We start from the raw sequence: 22,710 nt of genomic DNA, 5'->3' as shown, positions 1-22,710 counted from the left end.
AGTAAAACCTTTCTAGAAATTTTTCTTCCAATGTGTTCCAATTAGTCATCACTGCTTCGGGTTGATCCAGGTACCAATCTTTTGCCTTAGATAACAAAGAATGTGGGAACAACCTCTTAAATAATGCTTCCTCATCAGCTTGAGCGACACCCGTAGTACCCGCTAACTCAAAGAATCGAGTAAGATGCGTGTACGGGTCTTCATGGTCCAATCCGGCGAAAGGACTTGCACAAATCAATTGTATGATACCGGTCTTCAGTTCTGTCGGTCGCCCGTTGGCGGCAGTTCTAGCGAACTGAGGATTGAGTCTTGGACTATTAGCACATGGACCATTAGCAGCCATGTTTACAACAGTAGGTTGTATAAAAACTTCCTGTTCTTCCTCCGTGAATAGTTCGTGAAAGAAGAATCCTTCTTGCGACTCGTCAATGGTTTCAAGTTGTTGTGACGATGTCGCGGTTGCGTTGTCTCTTGCTTTTGCTATATTTGCTCTTTTTCGTGCTTTGCTATTTAACCTCCTAGCGGTCCTTTCGATCTCGGGATCAAAAAGAAGTTGATCGCTAGAAACTTTGCTGCGCATACACGATCTTCTGCAAAAACTAGCAAACACGTGAAACAACCAAATAGAGAAAATAAAAATTAAAACTCAAAATAAGAACTATTGCAATGCGTGCAATATTGACACCAATCCCCGGCAACGGCGCCAATTTGTTGAAAGTATTTGTGGGTAAATATTTTCGGTAATATATCGTATCCACAGGGATTGGTTAATATCACTGCCGTTCTATAGTTGTTTATTTTGAGTTAGGAAAATTGAGTTTGGTTTGTTTTATACTTCTAATAATATCAAAAACAAATAATAAATTAAAAGCAAGTAAAGGACTTTGTGTTAACAAATAAAGAAAGATGTTGAGCCTTTAGGGTTCATCAACCTAATCCTATACAATTATCAATTAATTCCCAATAGAACAATCCTTTGAATCACTATCTTCACTTATCCTCAAATAAGATTCCATGTCTGCAAATCAAAGTAGATAAACTTTTACCGGTATGAGATTCGATCTCTCCAAATATCAATATCGATAATAGTAATTAAGAACGATAATTATGAAAACCCAATCACAATTCCATCTCTGCAAATTATAATTGAATCAATATAGTAACCTAGGGCAAAAGTAAAAATCCTCTCTTTCGATCGAAGATTCAACAATGATGTAAATTAAAAACAAGGTTTCTTATTGATAATGAATTCAAACAATTGTTCACAGGAATTAATCAATGGTAATGTATATTCATAGGTTAACTACTACCTTAGACTTAACAAGAGGGATTTAGCTCTCCATAGACATGAAGAACACACAAGAATTAATAGAAGGATTCATCTTCATCAATGGAATGTCTTCAATTGGTAAAGAATTGGCCTTCAATTGTTGTTCTTGATTGCAAACTCAGAATGCTCTCCTAATTTCGCTCTTCACAAAGTTCTCTAACCCCCCTTTTTCTCTTGGGAGCTAGGGCTTTTAAATAGAAGTTTTGGGCTTTTAACGCCGAGGCCGCGACGCGGAAACGGGCTGGCGCGGCGCGCCCCTCAAACAGAGATATCTTCGCGGCGCAAGGAAGAACTCTCGCGGCGCGACCTTTGCAAAAACCAACTTTTTCCTTTGCCTTTGAGACTTCAAACTCTCTATCCTCCTCATGTTCTTCTTAAGTTCCAATTCAGCTCAAAACCTGCAACAATAACACCCACAAGTGATTCGATTTGCTTTATACATGAACTAAACTTATTCAATTCAATTCTTCATAAAAATCTATGGATTCATCACATTTTGCATTGGTTTGGAGACTAAATCACTTCTATTAACACATGAATTTACCATTAATTTACTCCTAACATGTATGCTATGGTCTGTACTAGACCCGACATAGCATACGCAGTAAGTCTTGTAAGCAGGTACATGGCGAATCTTGGAAAGGCTCACTGGCAAGCATTGAAGTGGATTTTAAGGTACATAAATGGGTCTCTGAATAGAGTCCTAATTTATGGTGGAGCCTTGGGTGAAGATAGTAAAGCAGTAATAGAAGGATATGTCGACTCTGATTATGCAGGTTGTATGGATTCTAGAAAGTCTATTTCTGGATATGTTTTCACTATGTTTGGCACAGCAATTAGTTGGAAAGCAACTCTTCAGAAGGTTGTTGCTCTATCAACCACTGAAGCGGAATATATTGCTCTCACTGAAGCTGTGAAAGAAGCATTGTGGCTTGAAGGTTTTGCGAAGGAGCTGAAACTTCAAGGTCGAGGTATTACTGTTAAATGTGATAGTCAAAGTGCAATACACCTGTCAAAGAATTCAGCCTATCATGAGCGAACTAAGCACATTGATGTGAGGCTGCATTTCGTCAGAGGAGTAATCGAGCGTGGAGAAGTCCAAGTGCTGAAGGTTTCGACTGAAGACAATGCTGCTGATATGATCACCAAGACATTGCCGAGTTGCAAGTTTTTCCACTGTATGCAGTTGATAAAGCTGTATGAAGAAAGCTAGTCTGTTCCTTGACGTTGTAGAGTTAGGTCCAAGGTGGAGATTTGTGAGATATTGGATCGAACTCTAGTATTGTCGAAGGGTAGCTTCTTGGTTCGACAGCTCGACAGAGTTAAGCATGAAGTCGAAGAATTGTTCACATGCTGGTGTCGAAGTGTGCATGCTGTAGTCGAAGATGGGTCTAGCATGCAGATGTCGAAGATGCTAGGGTTGTTAGCATGTTAAATTAGGTTTTAGTGTTTAAACCCTAATTTGTTAAGTTAGCTTGTTTATTAAGTTGGCTTGTGTAATGGGCCTTGCTGAAAAAGCCCATTAGTTAGTATGTTAGGTTTTATTATAAATAGCATACTAGTCTCTCATCATTGCTAAGCTGCAAATCCTAATTTAGGGTGAGAGAGGTTATTTGTTATTCTTGTAAACTTGTAATCTTGTTTTAAGAGAAAGTAAAAGAATAGCAGTTATAACCAATTCTTATGTTGTCATCTATATGTATATGTATGGATCAATAATAATTATTTTGTAAGAAACTAAACCAACACAAACCACATTGGTTTGGTTTGTTTTTTTCTTAAAACGAACCGAACCAAATCGAACAACACACTTTTTTTCTTTCGATTCGAATGACTTTTTACGTCAAAACCGTCCAAATTGCATCGCATACACCTCTAATTACAACACACCAAACAATTATTTAATAATAATAATTAATTATTTTACATCACACACGGTTATTAAATTAATTAATATTAAATAATTTCCATCATTTTAGGTATCAAAAATATTGGACCAAAGCCTAAGTCCAAGACCAGACCGAGCTGGCCGACTGGATGGCAGCAGTGGCGTGTGCGTATGTGTTAAGTTTTCTGGTAGTGTATTTTCATCCAACTACAAAATTGAGTATCCCTTAGCGCTCAACCTAAATTTGGATGACAACGGATCGGGTCGGGTGCCGGTTTCATACTACCCAAACCCGCACCCGAAATAAGCACCCGGACTCAATCCCAAACCCAAATGTTGTTCGGGTGGCAAACTAACACCCACGTATACACCCGTTGGGTTCGGATTTTTTCACCCAAACCCGAACCCGCAACAAAATACATAAAATACATTTTTTCTACAATTTTCACAATATTATATATATATATATATATATATATATATTTATATATATATATATATATATATATATATATATATATATATATATACATACATATATATATATATATATATACATACACATATATATATATATATATACATACACATATATATATATATATACATACACATATATATATATATATACATACACATATATATATATATATATATATATATATATATATATATATATATATATATATATATATATATATATATATAAGCGGGTGTGATTTCGGGTTTTGGGTGCGGGTTTCACACTACCTAAACTCGCATCCAAAATATCGGGTGGCACCCGAACTCGAACCCAAACCCAGTCAACTCGAATTTTCACCCGTTGACTCGGGTTCGGGTGCGGGTCTGCTTGCCATTCCTAAACCCAATTGACCAACTTAAAATATATAAACACTACTAAAGTGTACTCTCCTCCAATGTGGGACTTTAATGACCTTTTCAAATTCACTTCAAATATATTGGCTCATACTTTTGTTCATTTATTGTTACCTTAATTCCATTAAATTCTTCCTAGTCTCCACTCCAAGTTTAATTCCAACCAATTATGTAAATCATCGTCTCTACTTTGTCATTAGAATTTTAACTTTTATAGATTTCTTTTAAAAAAAAGTGTAAATTAGATCTCTTTTAAGAGTATATAATCGTATCTTAGCCGACTAAATTATTTATTTTCATGGTTGATTAAGTAATTTGAAATGTTAAGAAAAACTATTTGTAAACAATAAGACATTCTTAGTTAAAGCAAAACTATTTTCATGTGTCGAATATCAGTCTTCATTTTCCAATCCATTGATTGATTTATGATAATATTTCTATTTTCATAAAGACATTCGTAAAAACTTTAAAATTTAGTGTATTGCTTAATTTCTCATAAAATTATTTGAATTTAAGATTTACAATGAGTTGTTCATTTAGACAATCTTCATAATTTCTAATACTATAAGAATATACTCACTCATAGTTAAGTTATTCACCATAAAAATATTTTCCAGTTTTCTAGAGAACAATAACTCTTAAGAATTTTTCCACCAAAAAATATTTTCCGAAACTTTCTTGAATGTCACGATCATCAAAATCATTTTTTATATATGCAGCCTTCAGACTTATACTTAACACATCTTTAACTTATATCTTCCGTTTTTGAAGCTGCAAAGCATACCTTATCATCGTCTTTTTCGTAGATAACTTTAAAACAAAGGTGATTTTCTTTGCTTGATTTCTTGATTGATCTCCTGAAAGATATTTTATGTAAATCTTTTGATGAACTTTCAAACGAGACTTTGAATGAATCATTTCATGAGTATTTACATGAATCTTCTAGAGTTTCTCTCTTTGATTCTTCACGTTTTGATACATAATAACTTTCATATGTTGATCTTCTCGATGAAGTTTCTCCAAAGGTTTTCTCAGATGTATTTTTTCTAAAGGATATTTCATTTATAGTGATGGCTCTTTCAAACGATGCTTATGGTATTCCTTTGTAAAGATATTTTAATGACGATGAGGATGATCATGATGAATATTCTTTCCTCATCTTTAAGTAGTTGAATCAATTCTTAAGCTTCTCGATAATTTCCTTTTTGTTCGTTCTTTATTAAAATCCATCAAAAAATTCTATTCTTGTAGTCGGGTACTGAATCATATTTTTTATACTAATTCCTTAATCTTAGATATCTGTCGGATGAAAAAAATTTAGTACACTAATTACTGGTACTTGGTATCTCATTTTCAAGGATAAACGTGTTTACGATTTCTATACCAGTTAGGACGTCATGGATTTTCTTAAAGGTATCTCATCCTTCTTTGGTTGTGCTACAACTACAAACATGAAAGGACTCTCTAGTGCTTAACACAATGGCCATGAAATACTGGACTTAAAACCCAAGTTACATTTTTCTCTTTTCTTATATGGTCCATATATTATATTTGTACACTAATTCATTATTTATAAAATGAATATAGACAAAATGACCGTTTAAAACGAAATTCCATAAATCAATCAATTGAATCAAAAAATATTTTAACTCTTTCTTTCCATATATCAAATCTTTCATGATTAAACGTTGAAGGTATATTTATGAAAAGTCCAAGTTAAAAACAAAAGAAGTGTTTGAAGTCATTTTCTTACCTCTTGAGACGATTAGTCTTAAAACAAGAGTTAAACTCTAATGTCACTTGTTGATCAAGTGACTCCAAATATACAACGGGTGAATTGTGTTGGTTGAAACATGTTGTCCAATTTTAAAAATTTGGTTTATAAAAAAAATATTTAGGTTAATTTTATTAAGTAAAAAGAGTTTGAGTAGCAGAATATCGAAAAGAAAAAAAGAAGAATAGATGGAGAAAAATATATAAAGTGTAAGTAAAATAGAGCAATAAAAATTAAAGAGATAATAGAAAGAGAGCATGCTCCCAAAACTTATACATGTTCGATCTACCCACTTGGTCAATTTCTGTCCTCAAGAGTTTCCTCCTAAGAGTTTAACTAAAGATGAGAGTTTTTCACTTGTTATCCCCACAAACCTTCTTACAATTAAATGAATATTTTAACTTGATAATCCCATGAACCAAACAAGAGATTTTAATAGGCTAATCCCACAATCAAACGAGAGCTTTTAACAAACTAAGCTCACAAACCAAACATAAATTTTCACCGACTAGTATTCAAATCAAAAGAGAGCTTTTAATTGTCTGGGCGCAAGAACTAGATTTGAAAATTTTACCTAGTTAATAACAAGATTCAAACAATAAATTTCTTTAATAATATTACAAAAGAGATAAGACATTCTTTAGTAAGTTATAATAATTTTACAACACTAAAACAACTTTCATGAATAAATCCACTCTCCAAGTGCTAAAACAAATTCGTAATGGATTGAGAATAGGGGTGACAATGAACCGAAACAATCGAACATATTTTGAAACTTGATTTGACAACTAAATTGTTGAACTAGGTTCATGAACCAAATGAGCTGAGCATGGATAAAAAATTAAGTTTGTTAACTAAATATTTCTAAAAATAATTATACAAATAAAATCAACTTCATATAAAAAAAGTTTATATATAATGATTAAAGATTAAACTTCTTTATTTAATAAAATTCTTATATCAAATGAAAATAACTTTTAAGTTCGTGAAGCAAGCAAGTTAAACCTAACGAGTTGAACAGAGTTTTTCGTGAACTTAAAATAAATCAAATTTGAGCTTAAAAAAAGTTTGTGACGAACTTAGGTCTTGTTTTGAACTTCTTATTGAGTTGAGTCGAGCTGAGTCAAATTCGACTCATCTCAACTTATTTCTAACCCTAATTAAGGATAACAAAATTAATCTTACTATTTAAAATAGAAACAATTTTAATATCTTCACAATTTTGCACTTCAAGTCAATCAATATTCATTTTTTTAATTTATATTTTTTTATCTATAAAATTGTAAAAAATGTTATTGGATGATATATCATATTTTATATGATGAATGTTTATTTAAAAATAAAAATGTAATTAATTTTAAATAAAAATATAAAAAAACATAAACTATATAAATTTAAAAATTATGATGTTTAATTTATGACACATCATAAATATGATGATTAATTATAGAGAGAAATAAATAATAAAATCGTAACTAAGTCTTTTAAAAGACAAATCAATTTGTAAAAAGCAAATGCTTTAAAAATCGGTTAAATCAATTAAATGGTGATTGAACTAAATAATCTATAAATAAATAAATAAATAAAAAGAGAAAGAACGGTGTTGAAGTCCAACCATGAACAATGTACACACTCACTCAGCACAAAACACAAGTCAAGCAAAAGTCCACTCCATTACTATATTAGTCGATTTACAAATATGGTGGAAACATTATTGGGCCCCACATTCCGTTACACTCTCCCAATCCCATTCCCAACTTCCAACAGAATCCTCCTTTCTTCTCCAATGTCATCATCCTTCCCAATTCCATCTTCCCCCAATCGTAATCACCGTCGCTGTTACTCTAACCCTAACCCTAACCCTAACCCTAACCTTCCTCAACCACAGCCTGCTTTGCTCGTCTTCTCCGGCGGAACCGCGTTCAACGGCGTCGTTGAGGATCTTAAAAACTTCACCACGCGCGTTGCTCATGTTCTTCCCGTTTCCGATGACGGCGGAAGCACCGCCGAGATCGTTCGCGTCCTTGGTATATATACATTACTCATCATTAATGGTTTAATTGATTGATTGTGTTTTTTATTGAGGATTTTGGTGAATTGGAATTTTGGGATGAGTAAGTTTTTTTTTTTTAGGGATTTGGTTGATTGTGGTGTGTGTGTGTTACAGGTGGTCCTGCGGTTGGAGATATACGTTCTAGGTGTTTGAGATTGTCTGATCAAAGTACGGCTGAGGCTCTTGCTGTTCGAAATTTGCTTGGTCATCGTTTGTCACTTGATGCTTTGCAAGCTAAATCAGAATGGTACCTTATTGTAGTATTTATCTTTCGATTGTGGATAGTTACTTGCTTTGGAAGTTGTTGTTTTGGATGTTTTGGGTTAGTACTTGTTAGCAAGGTTTTAAAAAACGGTTCGTTACTGTGAAAACGGTATTGGAAGGTGTCAATACTATACCGTTATTCACCGCTTTTACTATGAAAAAGAAATTGTGGTTAATTCAGTATGCGACAACCACAATCAGTATCACAACACATATATTGACCGAAATCGCAAAAGTGTTTACGCGAACCTTGTTTGTTAGTATCTAATACCATGTTTTGATAAACTACTTAATTAACTGTGTATAATATAATTGTTTATCATATAAGTGCTTATTTATAAGCTATTTCTATGGACTATAAACTGTTTTCATAAACCGTTCATGGAAATCTTGTAGAAATGATCTGAAAATAGCTTATAAATAAGTCATAAGCTATTTCCTTAAGCTCTCTCAAATAGTTTCATAGGTCATGCTAGTAGATAAACTCAAATAAAAAAAAAAATCCAAATATGCCCTTAAGTTTCTAAAATAGCTTATAAATAAGTCATAAGCTATTTCCTTAAAATAGCTTATAAATAAGTCATAAGCTATTTCCTTAACCCTGTTTGTATAATTGAGTTGAGGAGTCATATCAATGTCACGGCCTCAACAAATTTTTTAAAACTGTAACATATTCTTACACTATTTGACCTTTATTTATGTGATGTTAACATGATTGGTAAATCAAATTTTGACTTTTTAAAGGTCATTCTGTTATTGTTTTATCAGTCTCAATTCTTTTATGTTTTAATAATGTTAGGTACTCTATTGTGGAAGGCGATCATGTTTTATGGGAAGGTGTGTCAAAACCCTACAGGGAGACTATTCGAGCTTTTCTGGTTTATTTTCAAAATCAGGTGACTTCTACGAAGAAAACTTGGGCTATTTCTGAATGCTGATAATTTGTTATTGGCTTTAAGTAATCTGTTTTGTTGCAAAACAATTCTTACATCTTAGTAATTTGCTTTTGAGATGGATGTATTGCTCTTAGAGTCTAGTCTAGTACTTTATGCAATATCTTACCTTTATTTTGGGAACTAGTAATTGCTTCTCACAGCCCAATCTTTCGAAAATCATACAATGATTGTTATGATCAAGCCTTTTCAAAGTTTTTATGCTTTGAATTAATTTGGCATTAAATTTGCATTTCTTTCTGGTCTTTATACAGATTCTCTGCCGATCTGAAGGAGCATTTTGTTTCAGCAATGGCAGGTCCTCTATTTTTATTCAGCAAAGATGTTTGCGCTGATTATCTTTTTAGTGCCATAGTCTCCCCTTCCCCTAAAGCGTTATTTTATTGATTTTATTCTTATTGTTTTAAAGACCACAGTCACATCCTTGCAGAAGCATATAATTAGTCAGGCGTAATGCCTAATGGGTTGAGCTTAACCATTGTGTTTTCCTTTCTCCTTTCATTATCAAGAGGATTTAAAGTTCTATATTTTGGCATGTGGTAGTTGCCATTTGGCTGAGCTATGAGTACGACGTTCATATTTATAATTATAACCCACGGGAAGAGTCATCAAATATTAGTGTTTGGATCAGAATAATTCAAGTATGTCATTTCAATGGTTTACATGTTTTTGTTTTATGAGTTTTGTTCTAATTAAGAGGCTAGTGAAACATTTTGTTTAAATTGTTGGTATTTCTATTTCTCGAAAATTAAAAGGACCAGGCATTCTAATACTTGTAGCCAACCTCATCCAATAGCAAAACGCTTGCATGTTATTGTTGTTGTTATGTGTGCGTATTCTAATTAATATAAATTAAATTTCCTTTTTGAGGATAAGGACATTGAATAAAAAAGGCTCAATACCTAGCTTTTACAGTCTACAATGGCTGACTGTCCACAACCACATCCGGTGATATACCCTAACTACCCGCACAGAAATAAGTTAAATACTAGAGACGGTATAACTGCTAGGGTTAATGTTTACATTCTTCACCACAGTGACCCTTTTCTTACATTGTGCAACTACTATAGTTTGAACTTTGAAGGCTTGAATTCTTCCACACTTTTGAAGAGGATGATTCCTTTTTGGGAGTACACCACTAAAACTTAATTGACATATAATAGAGAAGAACATAACTTCTTCTTAAGGAAAGTTAGAAAGTGAGAAAAAGATTTGGAAATGGGCTCAACTGGTTTTTTAGATTTTGTCTCCCAAGTATATAAATGATTGCTGTAATCTAATGTGAATGCAACTTCTGTTTTACTTTGGTGATATGCTGGTATGGCCGAGCTGGTTCAAATTAAGAAATACACAGAATAATATTACCTACTAACTGACTTTTCCGCATGCAACATTCTATTGACATAGCTGACTTTTATAAATTATGCAGCATTGGAAATTTCTTTTTTGCAGGAGCGCGTATATTTTTTCAGTCCTTGGATGCGGCGATATTTTTGTTTTCAAGAGTTTCTGATATTCCCCCTGAAAGCCTTGTTCTCCCTGTGATTTCAACGAATGACAGACTTACATTAGGGTGTGAATTATTGGTATGGTACATCTATTTAATGATGAAATTACCGTGTGGTTTCTTAATAGTTAAATGCTACTTTTAGGTGAAGTTTATTTGTTTACTGTTAAGAAAACTTGATACAGAGATTTGCAAAGATGATTGCCCTATTATTTTAATAACTGTTGCATTATCACTATATTAGGACGGAACTATTATACGGGGACAAAATGAAATTTCTCATCCATCCAGTGGAACAATGGTACCTATTAAGAAGGTAAGACAATGTATTTTCCTTGTCATTGCCTACCCATACTGTAATTTGTTTTAATTTCTTCCGATTTGAAAATAAGTTGCTTGAGATAAAGCTTGTATAGCTTTTTGAGATTCTTATTTGATGAAATGAGCAATTTGAACATTCTTATTCTGATGTTGCATGACCTAATGAAAATTGGATTGGCATTTGAAGATATTAAATGTTGGTTGTTAATTGTTTTTGAAACAGAGAAAAGTTTACCATAAAATATAGAACTTCAAAATTAGTTTATTCTTGTGATTTCACCTTCTATTTTATAAATTTTGCCAGGTGGAATTGCCTATATAATGATGGGTATTGACTTTGAATTGAAATGTATGCATTGTTTTCTCATTCACAGAAGAATGTAATAGTGATTTGTGTTTCCATCTACTAAAAGTCATAGTCAATATTTTGTTGGTTCACTTGATTGAGATTTTACACAATGCTGCTGATTACTGTTACATACTGTATATCTTTTATTAAGATTATATAATTTGTGGTTAGGAAAGCTTTTCAGCTCCAGCTCTTCCTTCAAAAATAAAACGTGTGTTCTACATGTCAAGTGAGGGAAAAAATTTGCTCCATGAGGTAAATGCTGTGCCATGTTTCACATTTTGTTAAACTATATCCGACTCTCACATCATGTCATGCATTGTGGTAAAAAAATTGGGCAGAAGAGATAATGGTTTATATGGATGATACATCCAGTGAAGTCATTTATATGAGTTTTATATAAATGTAAATTTCGGAAAAAGGAAGGAAAAATTTCTAATGATAGGCATAAATTTGCATTTCACTCCTTTCCACAAAGTACTTTACATATAATTAGAGAAAATATATCTTCCTGATGGATGATGAATCAACTTATTAAACTAGAACAAAGAAGCCGTATAGAATGGAGGCTATGCCATACTATGACAAAGAAGAAAAAGTAAAAGCAAAACAAAAAAAACTGTGAAACCGAAACCTTCATTCGTTCCAATTGAATTTCAATGAGAGAAGGTGCAAATAGTTAATTGCTAAGAACCAGGCTATTAAAAAGGGGGTGATCTGTTTTGAAAGGGATTTCTTTGTCTAACATCCATCCAATATGGAAAAGAAGGGTCATTCTATCTTTTGATACTACTTGTAGTGTGTTTGAAAAACTTGAAAATCACAGTGGAACAGAAGCTACACACATCAGCTTCTCAAAATCACGGTGAAAAAGGCCTTAAACGTGCGACAGCGATGGCCCACCGTTTGATCTCTAATTGATTACAACACTCTAAAACATGACTATCAACTTCACGTGTTTAAAGTTCAAACTTTAACAGAGGGGAAACACACATTTTTACCAGGAGAGTTACTACTACATACAGCTGATTAAAAGATAATTTGCAGCATGTATTTTGAAATCCGCGTTGGTGGGGGTTCTATTTTACTTGTTTTCTTCTATTATGAAAATATTAATACTGGCATACTGCACAAGTTTTAAACTTATTTATCTTACTGGATGAAATCTAAATTTTAATTTGGCTATTGTGTTCCTAATCACGTGCAATTATAATTGAAACTTCTATTCACTTTTTTGAATAGGTTTTTCCCTCACCTAATGCAGCTGTCTTAGAACAACTATACAATGTTGATTGCATTGTGTATGGCATGGGTTCCCTTTTTACCTCAATCTGCCCCTCATTGGTAAGACTCTCACAATTAGCCAGCTTCGATTATTTTTACCATCACATATGGCTGCACCAGCCTTTACAAATGGCAACATTGATTAATTGGGGCTTACGTACCCGGCAGCTTTCTTTTACTTGAATATTGCAAATATATATAGATCTTGTGTCTGAATTTTGAGTAACTTGACAGTTCAACTCTTCATATATATTTTTGAGGCAATTTATACTAGATTTCACTCTTTGACACTTTTGTTCTCCCATTAGATGCTTTCTGACTTGCTAATTATTCTAGGTGTTACTGGGAATTGGGGAGATTATTTCTTCAAGGTCTTGCCTCAAGGTATTCCACGCCTTCTTTACAATTCACATATTCGAATGCTTATGATATTTGAACCATAAAATCCATCCATGTAATTGCTGAGTGTAGTGCTATCCTCAAGACTCATGCCTTCATTTTTCCAACATGTTTGACCCCTGTTTCATGATATGCCTGGCTTGGTGTTATTAACTTGAGATTAATTAATGCTTTCTTGCATAGTTGTAAGATATTTTTCGAGCCCCCTGCTATTCATCAGCTTCAAACAGTGTTGTCAGTTATATTGGTTGAGTACATGTTTTCACTAATTTGATTGAAAATTGATAGGTACTTATGTTAAATGGTACACATGACCGTGAGACTAATGGCTTTTCAGCATCTTGTTTCATAACTGCAATTACCGATGCTCTAAATCGAACATATGGAGAATCTTGCAACCGCTTACAGAATATTGTGAGAATTCCTTCCTATTGAAATTACCCTTTTTTATTTCTTTAAATAGAAATTATATTTGTGTAAAGGAATCTATAGTCGTTACTATCATCAAAATCAACTGTTATATGAAGTGTAATTTACTTTCTCTCTTTTTCTGGGTCAAGAAAACAAATACTTTCTATGTTTTTTATTATTAATATTATTATTTGATTTCCTTAGAAACAAAACATAAAGTGAAAATTTTGGAATGCCAACTAGCTTTGCTTCTACTACTCTAATTTCATTAGTCTTATCGTTTGTTCCTTGTCTCTTTTATTTCTCAGTGCATCTTTTAGACATGATTTACCAGAAAACATTACAGTTTCACGAGAGTCATCTTAAAAATCTTCTTTTCATACAAGATAAGATATTCTGTGCTAAAAATAACTATAATAGAAAACGAAAACCAAAAAGGTAGTACTCCATTAATAATGTGTAAAAGAGTTTTATTTGTCTTCATATTTGATGCAGCCTAGTCAATATATCAATACCCTTTTGGTGCCAAGAAACAGTACAGTTTCTGTTGATGTTGAGTGTTTGGCTACTCAAGGAATATTCGATGTGGTATGTCTCCCAAATATGTTACAGATTAACGTGGATCTGTTTAATTTTTGTATACTCTTATTCTTATTTTGGTATTCTTATGATGCAATTTACTTTATATTTTTGCAGATAGTCGTTGACTCCATACTTGATCCTAAAGTGGGTATAATATATGACCCAAAGTCACTGATTAGAGCTCTTGCTGGCCTAATAGAGAGATACATGAAGTCGCAGGTTAATTGCTTAATTGACACCAGATGATCATGAGGGGTTAATCCAATTATAACCACAATATTGGCTGCAGAATCAAATTTTCGCAGTATGTTCATTACAATATACATGGTATGGTATGAAATTCTTATTTTTCAAAAGAAATTCTTTCCACTCTTTAGTCAAATTTATTCCTGCCTATCAAAAACAGAGTTAGAGACTGGTGTAACAATCAATAGTTCAGTTCTCTTATTTCTGTGAAAAATATTTGATTTTGTTGAAGATAAATAAAGACATGTCTGAAGTGCTGTTGTATTATAAGAATAGAGAACAAAAGAGAATCTCTTGTAACTGTTGTATATATATTATTTTTTGTGTATACATACACCTATTATCACTTATTGTTGACTTGACTATGTCTTCTAATTTTCTTTCCAAATCATCTAAACTTCACTTAGGTAAATAGCAGAAGCACAAAAGCAGTTAAATATGCTAATGATAATGTTTCTTTAATTGATATAAATAAGCTGAATTTCATTACAATAGAAGCGTGGACACGAAGAAGCGAAAGGCTTCAGAAAAAGGAAAACTTGGACAAAATAGGACACTTATAGTTACTTATATATAGCAACACAACAATAACTGATACTATGAAATTCATTTGAAAGTAGTATCCATATAACCTTCACCACACTCTAGGCTCTCTTGATCACAGTCAAGCAATTGTTGCTCCGACAGTGAAATCAAGTTACCAGTATTGATTTTTGTAATACCTTCTACAGCCGCCACATCTGAGAATGCCCAGCAGAATCCTAAAACACATATATTTAACAGTTTATAGTCTATATATCGACATCTTTAAAAAAAAGTGTGTCAGTGTCGTTGTCCAAAATCACACTTATGATTCCATTTAATTTATTTATTTTTTAAGTTATTATTAATGTCAACAAGTGTCATGTTTCTGGTATCTGTATTTAATATCATATGATTCTGAAATTAAACTTGGCTATAAAACTTGACTATAGTAGAAAATCCACAAACTTTTCATAAAGTCACATGTAATATATATGATAATGATCCATGAAAACTCTTAGCTGCTTAATTGAAAATAATAATTTTTTAATTTATCACTACAAGATGTGACAAAATAGATGGATTAGATGGATATAAATTGGATTATTAATGGATGGATCAAAATAATTTATTAATCCATTAACAATCTACTAACATTATCTATAAGAAAATCCAATCAAATTCATCTATTAAGAATATAATCCATTTATTTTTTTATTTTATAAAAAATATTATTTTTTATAATATCTCTAAAAATAATTATTTTAACATTGTTTTTTTAAGAAAAATACATAATTCTCTGTTTTTATAAAAGAGAAAAGGGGTGATGCACTGACAGTGTAAAAAAGTTTTACACTGTCAATAAATCACGATCATGTATTCTACCAAGTCATACTGTTATTTTTAAATTACTCAGATGACATGACAAAATAATATATTTTCATTGGATGACAGTGTAAAATTTTTTTACACTTACCGCGCATCACCATTAAACTCTTTACAAAAAGTATTAATAGTTGTTCCATCTAAACTGTCCTTTTATTAAAAACAATAAAATGTAATCACACATAATTATGTATTAAAATACTATATGTACCGTTTATAAATAAAAAAAAAACATTATATTTACTGTAACCAACCATTTAAATTCAATGAGTTGCAAATAACGTGTTATATCGGATCCTTCTGCTACTTTTACTTTCTGCGCTATATATTTATATAATGGTAATTAAAATTCAAAATGCGTTTTTAGTTTTCTTATGATTTCAATTATAGAATTACGACGTAGACAAATTAATACAACTATGTATTCATAGTAAATTGTTTAAATAAAATAGAGATTAGAGATTGAATTTGAAAAATAATTTAATTTATTGAATAAAGACATTTTATATGTTTTATAATAAAAATAATCTATAAAATTTAAAATAAAAAATAAATTAATTCATTGGATTTTTAGAATATGTTGGATGGATTAGATCCATCCATGATTTTAAATGGATGGATTATTTAGTGGATAGATTGGATGAATTATTTCTTAATGGATCCAATTGTCACCCCTAATCACAACTGCCTTGGTTCTTAACATTAGTGATAACTCCTTGTTCTCTTCCGTCAAAATTTGTTGGAACATCATCATTAACGTTAAACAATACTGCATTTGACCCCAACTTGGAGGAAGAAAGTTGATTTGAAATCTTAATTCCAGTATGTGAAGCAATAAACTCTTCATTTGTCAAATCATAATATGGATTTAGGCCAAGCTTGTAACTCTTTTTATCAACATTATTAAATTTTTCTATGTATTTCAAATTCTCTTTGAATATTTGTAAGCGTTTTTTCATTTCAACACTATTTATATGTGCGTCCGTGTTTCATCATCTATTGGAGATGTTTTTCAACAATAGATAATTCAGACAGTGTTCGAGACATGGCTGTGTAAGCACATGCCCACAAGATCATGGTACAAACAACAATAAGAAACTTCATGTTTTTTAGGTAGATAGACTCTGAAGAGAATGTTTGTGAAAAAAGGATATAAAGGAAAGGATATACAACTATTTATATAATTTAAAATCTAGTTTCTGCTGTAACCAGAAGGAAATTTCATGAGTCAAATAAAGAAATTTTCCTTAGTCTTAGTATGAGTAGTACGTTTGTTAGTTTAAGGTTGACTTGTAGACTTACTTAGTCTTTGCATGATTCAGCTATAAAAAAAAAAAAAAAACATTATATCATTACCTTTTAGTTCATAAATATATTTGATTAAGAAAAACTAGAAAATTTTAAAATAGGAAGATTAATTCTATAAAGAATAAAAATATAAGATTAAAATAGAAATTATTATTTCAAACCATGGTTAATTGCAGAAGGTACTTTTCTTTTTTAAAGAAAATATAACATGGTAAATTGCAAACCATGTGTTCTGGACTGGGCCAAGGTTAGGCCCACTATGATTTTCGGCCCAATAAACCTCAGAGGCCCACGTTCCTCTACGACTCTCCTACGCAGGTAAGATGCCCACCTTAGATATGCTCGGCTACCCTATAACCCGAGCATAAGACACCAACATGCTCGGCGCTGACGACCCCCTCGAACACCTTCGTTGCCGAGGACCCTGCTCCGCGCAGAGCTCCTTCATATCCAACCCTCCGAATAGCACGGATCCCACGTGGCTCCTAAAAGACCGCGTCTCCCTTGAACTTCGGAGCGGTTAACCAGGACAGAGGGCATACACGCACCTCCGGTATTTCCGCTCAGGAAACCTGGCAGTCTCCTAGTTGGGCTTGGGAATCCAACCCAATAGCGAGATCATGGCCCAGCGCTGGGGGCTATAAATACCCTCTTTGACTAGAGGGTCAGGTATTCAATTCTTACTCACTCTTAGCTAGTACTTGCGCTCCTTTGCTCGTCAACTTACTTTGGCATTGGAGTACCTTGCAGGTACACCCCCCCCTCCTCCTCCTTCCTAGAAGATCCAGTCCGAGCAGCCTACGACGATTCTTCTGATCAGGTACGATCAGTGGCGCCGTCTGTGGGAAACTTGCTTCCCCATCTTTAAAGAACAAAGATCAAAGCTAATCATCTCCAATCGTCATGGCGGACAACAACAACATCCCAAGCGCTGACCCTTTCCTCCTTCACGATCTGATCGAGGAATCCTCCCGCGAGCTAGCTAATCATCGTCGGGGGGATCGTCGGCGACAAAGGTCCGGGCATGAAACCCAGGACACCCAGCTGTTGCAGGTCCTACAACAGGTCCAGAATGTTGACCATGTTCCTCCAGAAGGGCACGTCCAGAACGGCGAGCAGATCAGAACGACCAACGTGCCGGAACATGCCCAGAATGTGAATGAGACCGACCTCCGAGACGGGCAACCTGCTTCCTCGTTCACTCACACCTCCGAGAGGCGGAGAGCCCGTAACGGGGAGGAAGAGGAACCGCTCAACATTCCCGAGGATGCGGACCCCCTCACCGTCCGCCTACTCAAAGAAATACAATTAACGAACAGCCTCCTCAGAATTCAGGATGACCGAATTCACGAGCTGGAAAGACAGCGGCGACGTCGCCCCTCTCCACGGAGGCGCTACAGGTCACGCTCATATTCCTCCTCGCGCTCACCGCCGAGAAGATACCGCCGGCGTTCTCCGTCCTCTTCAAGGTCTCCCCCGAGAAGACATCGCCGCCGGAGGACTCGCTCCCGTTCTCCACACAGAAAGAACAGGAAGCACCAGAAACCTGAAACTGCTGAACAAAGAAGCCCCTCCCCCGAACAGGGCCGTCGGGGCCCCTCCAAAGCTGCGACGGGCAATAACCAAGATGATCCCCGACGAAACAGGCACTACAATTCACCAGGACCGAGCGACGAGGAGGACTTTCGCAGCCCCTTGTCCGCCAGTATCCGGAGAGCCCGCCTCCCTCGGGGAATGGAAAAACCGCCAGTATTGGACCAATACGACGGGACCACTGACCCTGACGACCATATCCGAAGCATCGAAGCGGTCATGGACTATCACGTCGTCAGAGGCTCGATCAAGTGCCGCATTTTCCCGACCACCCTCAGGAAAGGAGCGATGAATTGGTACAGGAACCTCCCTTCGAACTCCATCCATTCTTGGACCGAGCTCAAAGAACTCTTCTTGAGCCACTTCACAGCCTCCCGACGGCAACCGAAATCGGAAGCCAACCTCGAGGCCGTAGTACAAGGACCCAACGAACCTCTTCGAGATTACCTCGAAAGATTCAACAAGGAGGCCGTCCAAGTGCAGACAGAAGACTACATGAAGAGGTACATCTTGGAGCGAGGACTTCTCCCCGGCAGTGACTTCAAGAAAGCTATTAAGATTGAGAAGGTGCACTCGATGAATGACCTCCTCAACAAAGCAAAGGTATTCATCGATTTTGAAGAAGGCGAGGCAGCCGCAATCAGAGCCCCGAGGGGCAGTGGTACCGCTCGTAGCTCAAACCTTGAAGACCCGGGGTCACGCCGAGGACAAGACAAACGAAGGGACGACCGACCCCGAGATAACAAAGAACGGCGGGGACCGGCCGGGCGTTTCAACGACTACACTCCTTTGAACACTTCCCGGGAGAGAATCCTGGCCGACTGCCAGAATGCCGAGTTTAAGAAATCCAACATCAGGCCCCCGAAGTCAAATCCTACAAGACCGGGGACGGACAAGTCCAAGTACTGCAAGTACCACAAGAGTCACGGGCATATGACCGACGAGTGCATACACCTCAAAGATGCCATAGAGACCCAGGGCCACCTGGCAAAATACACCAAGAAGGGAGAACCCTCCAAAAGAGACATCCCTCGAAACTCAGACGAGGGGAACTCACCGGACAGCAGACCGCTTCAAGTTGCACTGTCCGTAACCCGACCTGAGGACTTCATCCCCTTACTCGGCGTGACCACCGCCCTCAGCCCCTGGGAACATTTCCCCACCGCTATGGTCATCTCCAACGGCGGGGACCCCGGCTCTCTCACCGTCAGTTCAGTCAAGAGAAAGTTCGACGAGCTACTCAACGCCAATGCCGACCTCGGCCCTACTCTGCGGAAATTCCGAGGGAAGTCAGAGCCAATCACTTTCTACCTCGAAGAACTGCCCGGTGGAGCTCCAAACGCCACCATTCCCCTCCTTGTCCGAGCCAGAATGGCAAACTTCGATGTTCGACGGGTCCTGGTAGATGAAGGCAGTTCAGTCGACATTATGTACTCCCACCTCTTCCAAACACTTCAGCTGGACGACTCGCACCTCACCCCCTATGTGGGTTCCGACCTCCAAGGTTTTAACGGAGCCACCACCAAACCATGGGGATACGTCGAGCTGATTGTCACCTTCGGGGAAGGGGAAGCGTCCAGGCAAGTCAAAACCAGGTTTTTGGTAATCGACTGCAAGACATTGTACAACTGCATCATCGGGCGTCCCACACTAGCCGAGCTAACCGCCGTACCCTCCACGGTCCATCTGAAGATGAAGTTCTACACGAGGACAGGGAAAGTGGCCACCATCAACGCCGACATTGAAGCTGCGAGAAGGATTTTCGATGCATCCGTCAAAGGACTGGAGCTGATCGCTCCTCCGAACAGCTCCAACAAAAAACCAAGAGCCGAAGACAAGCGTCCTCGGGAAGATCAGGTTCCAACGGCCAACGTCAGCTCGGTCGACCTCGATGCGAGGTTTACGCAGGAAGAACTGAAGACCGGGGAAGAGACACAATCAAAGGCCCCTCATCCCGTCCGGCCTGTCCCCGACGGAGACTTCGAGCTGATCCCCCTGGGAGACAACCCCAACAGAGCAGTGAAGATCGGCAAAGGTATCCCTGACCTGCCGAGGAAGCAACTCATAGCCTGCCTTCGAGCCAATGCCGACCTGTTCGCCTGGAGCGCCGCAGAGATGCCCGGACTCGACCCTGAGGTCGCCTGTCACCACCTCTCCATCAATCCAACCGCCAAGGCCGTAGTACAACGTAGGCGTCGGCAGTCTCCCGAGAAAGCGGAGGCTGCCGAGAAAGCTGTAAAAGACCTCCTAGAGGCAAATTTTATTTCCGAGGCCAAGTATTCAACTTGGCTCTCAAATGTTGTACTTGTCAAAAAATCTAATGGAAAATGGAGAATGTGTGTTGATTATACTGATGTTAACCGGGCATGTCCAAAAGACGCCTACCCTTTACCTAATATTGATAGACTGGTCGACAACTCGGCCGGCTATAAACTGTTGTCCTTCATGGACGCTTATTCTGGTTACAACCAGATTCCCATGGCGAAATGCGACAAGCAATGCACGGCTTTCATGACCGAATCGGGCAATTATTACTACAACGTAATGCCCTTCGGACTCAAAAACGCCGGGGCAACCTACCAGCGGATGATGAACAAGGTCTTCCGAGGAGAAATCGGCGACACACTCGAGGTGTATATGGACGACATGATCGTCAAATCTCGGGAAGACTCCGACCACACACTACATCTCGAGCGGGTCTTCAAGCAGGCCAGGTCCTGCAGAATGCGCTTCAATCCGGAGAAGTGTACCTTCGGAGTACGGGCAGGCAAATTCCTCGGTTTCTACTTAACAGAACGAGGAATAGAAGCCAACCCTGATAAGTGTCGAGCATTCTCAGACCTCCCTACCCCCACCAATAAAAAATCCATCCAAGTACTAAACGGAATGCTCACGGCATTGTCCCGCTTCGTCGCGAAATCCGCCCAGCATGCACTTCCATTCTTTAAGCTTCTTCGGAAAGAAGCAGCTTTCGAGTGGTCCGAGGAATGCGAACAAGCATTATCCCACCTCAAACAAGTGCTCTCCAAACCCCCGGTGCTATCCCGACCAGACAGCAACGAGGTTCTCTATCTCTACTTGGCCGTTTCTGGCGAGGCAGCCAGCGCGGCCCTGATCCGAGAAACGGAAGACGGGCAGAAGCCAGTGTACTTCACTAGCAAAGCCTTACAAGGACCCGAGGTCCGCTATCAACAGATAGAAAAAATCGCGCTGGCCCTAATAACGGCCGCCAGAAGACTGAGGTACTACTTCCTCGCCCACACTATTATCGTCCGGACAGACCAACCGATCAAACAGCTTCTCAGCCGACCAGACATGGCCGGAAGAATGCTGAAATGGTCCCTCGAACTGTCCGAGTTCGACATACAATACGAGGGCAGGAAAGCGCTAAAAGCCCAAGCACTCGCCGATTTCGTGGCCGAGATGACGACGATCTCCAACTCCCTAACACCCACCGTGAATAAGTGGACCATCTACGTAGACGGTGCCTCAAGCCACGCGGGCAGCGGAGCCGGGATCATCTTGGAGAACGACGAGGGACTCGTCATCGAAGTATCCTTAGTCCTCTCCTTCACCACATCGAACAACCAGGCCGAGTACGAAGCCCTCCTAGCGGGCCTACGCCTTGCCGAGGACGTAGGCGCTCGGGAAGTCGTGATTTATACCGATTCACAACTGGTCGCGTCGCAAGTTAGCGGCGATTACCAGGCCAAAAACGACACACTAGCCGAATATCTATCGCTCGTCAAAGAAAAGATGAAAGGGTTCGCGAAGGCAGACGTCGCACACATCCCTCGGGAACACAACTCGAGGGCCGACCTCTTATCCAAGCTCGCAAGCACGAGAAAGAAGGGAGGGAACAAGTCGGTGATACAAGAAGTCTTGTCCGATCCAAGCGTAGGCAAAAACGCGCCGGCCATACAAGTGTTTGCCATCGGAGACGACCATTGCTGGATGACTCCGGTATACAAATACCTCATGAACGACGAGCTCCCCGATGATCCGAAGGAAGCTTCAGCTATTAAAAGGAGAGCCTGCTCGTACACAGTCATCGAAAATAAACTCTATCGGCGCGGCTTCTCCATTCCCCTTCTCAAATGCATCGACGACTCGCAGGCAATGGAAGTACTGCAGGAGATCCACGAAGGGATTAACGGCCAGCATC

General features: G+C 37.3%; 1 protein-coding gene across 1 annotated transcript; it reads left to right on the top strand.

Annotated features, from left to right (window-relative positions):
- The first annotated feature begins 7,484 nt into the window (after positions 1-7,484).
- On the top strand, positions 7,485-14,587 carry LOC131644881 (uncharacterized protein YNL011C-like). Its single transcript, XM_058915492.1, has 12 exons — positions 7,485-7,895; positions 8,036-8,172; positions 8,989-9,081; positions 9,393-9,436; positions 10,568-10,724; positions 10,890-10,961; positions 11,487-11,570; positions 12,558-12,659; positions 12,936-12,983; positions 13,287-13,412; positions 13,905-13,997; positions 14,106-14,587. The coding sequence occupies exons 1-12, from the start codon at positions 7,568-7,570 to the stop codon at positions 14,235-14,237; spliced, it is 1,416 nt and encodes a 471-aa protein (XP_058771475.1). The 5' UTR covers positions 7,485-7,567; the 3' UTR covers positions 14,238-14,587.
- The last annotated feature ends 8,123 nt before the right edge of the window (positions 14,588-22,710 follow it).

This window comes from Vicia villosa, linkage group LG1, assembly GCF_029867415.1.
Source record: "Vicia villosa cultivar HV-30 ecotype Madison, WI linkage group LG1, Vvil1.0, whole genome shotgun sequence".
NCBI lineage: Eukaryota > Viridiplantae > Streptophyta > Magnoliopsida > Fabales > Fabaceae > Vicia > Vicia villosa.
This window is presented reverse-complemented; position numbering and strand designations above follow the sequence as displayed.

What these genes read in the sequence shown, in the direction of transcription:
- LOC131644881 (XM_058915492.1), top strand. Translation starts at nt 7,568, where the DNA reads ATGGTGGAAACATTATTGGGCCCCACATTCCGTTACACTCTCCCAATC. An exon ending in CGAGATCGTTCGCGTCCTTG is followed by an intron (nt 7,896 to 8,035) that starts GTATATATACAT and finishes TGTGTGTTACAG; the next exon opens with GTGGTCCTGCGGTTGGAGAT. An exon ending in GAAAAAATTTGCTCCATGAG is followed by an intron (nt 11,571 to 12,557) that starts GTAAATGCTGTG and finishes TTTTTTGAATAG; the next exon opens with GTTTTTCCCTCACCTAATGC.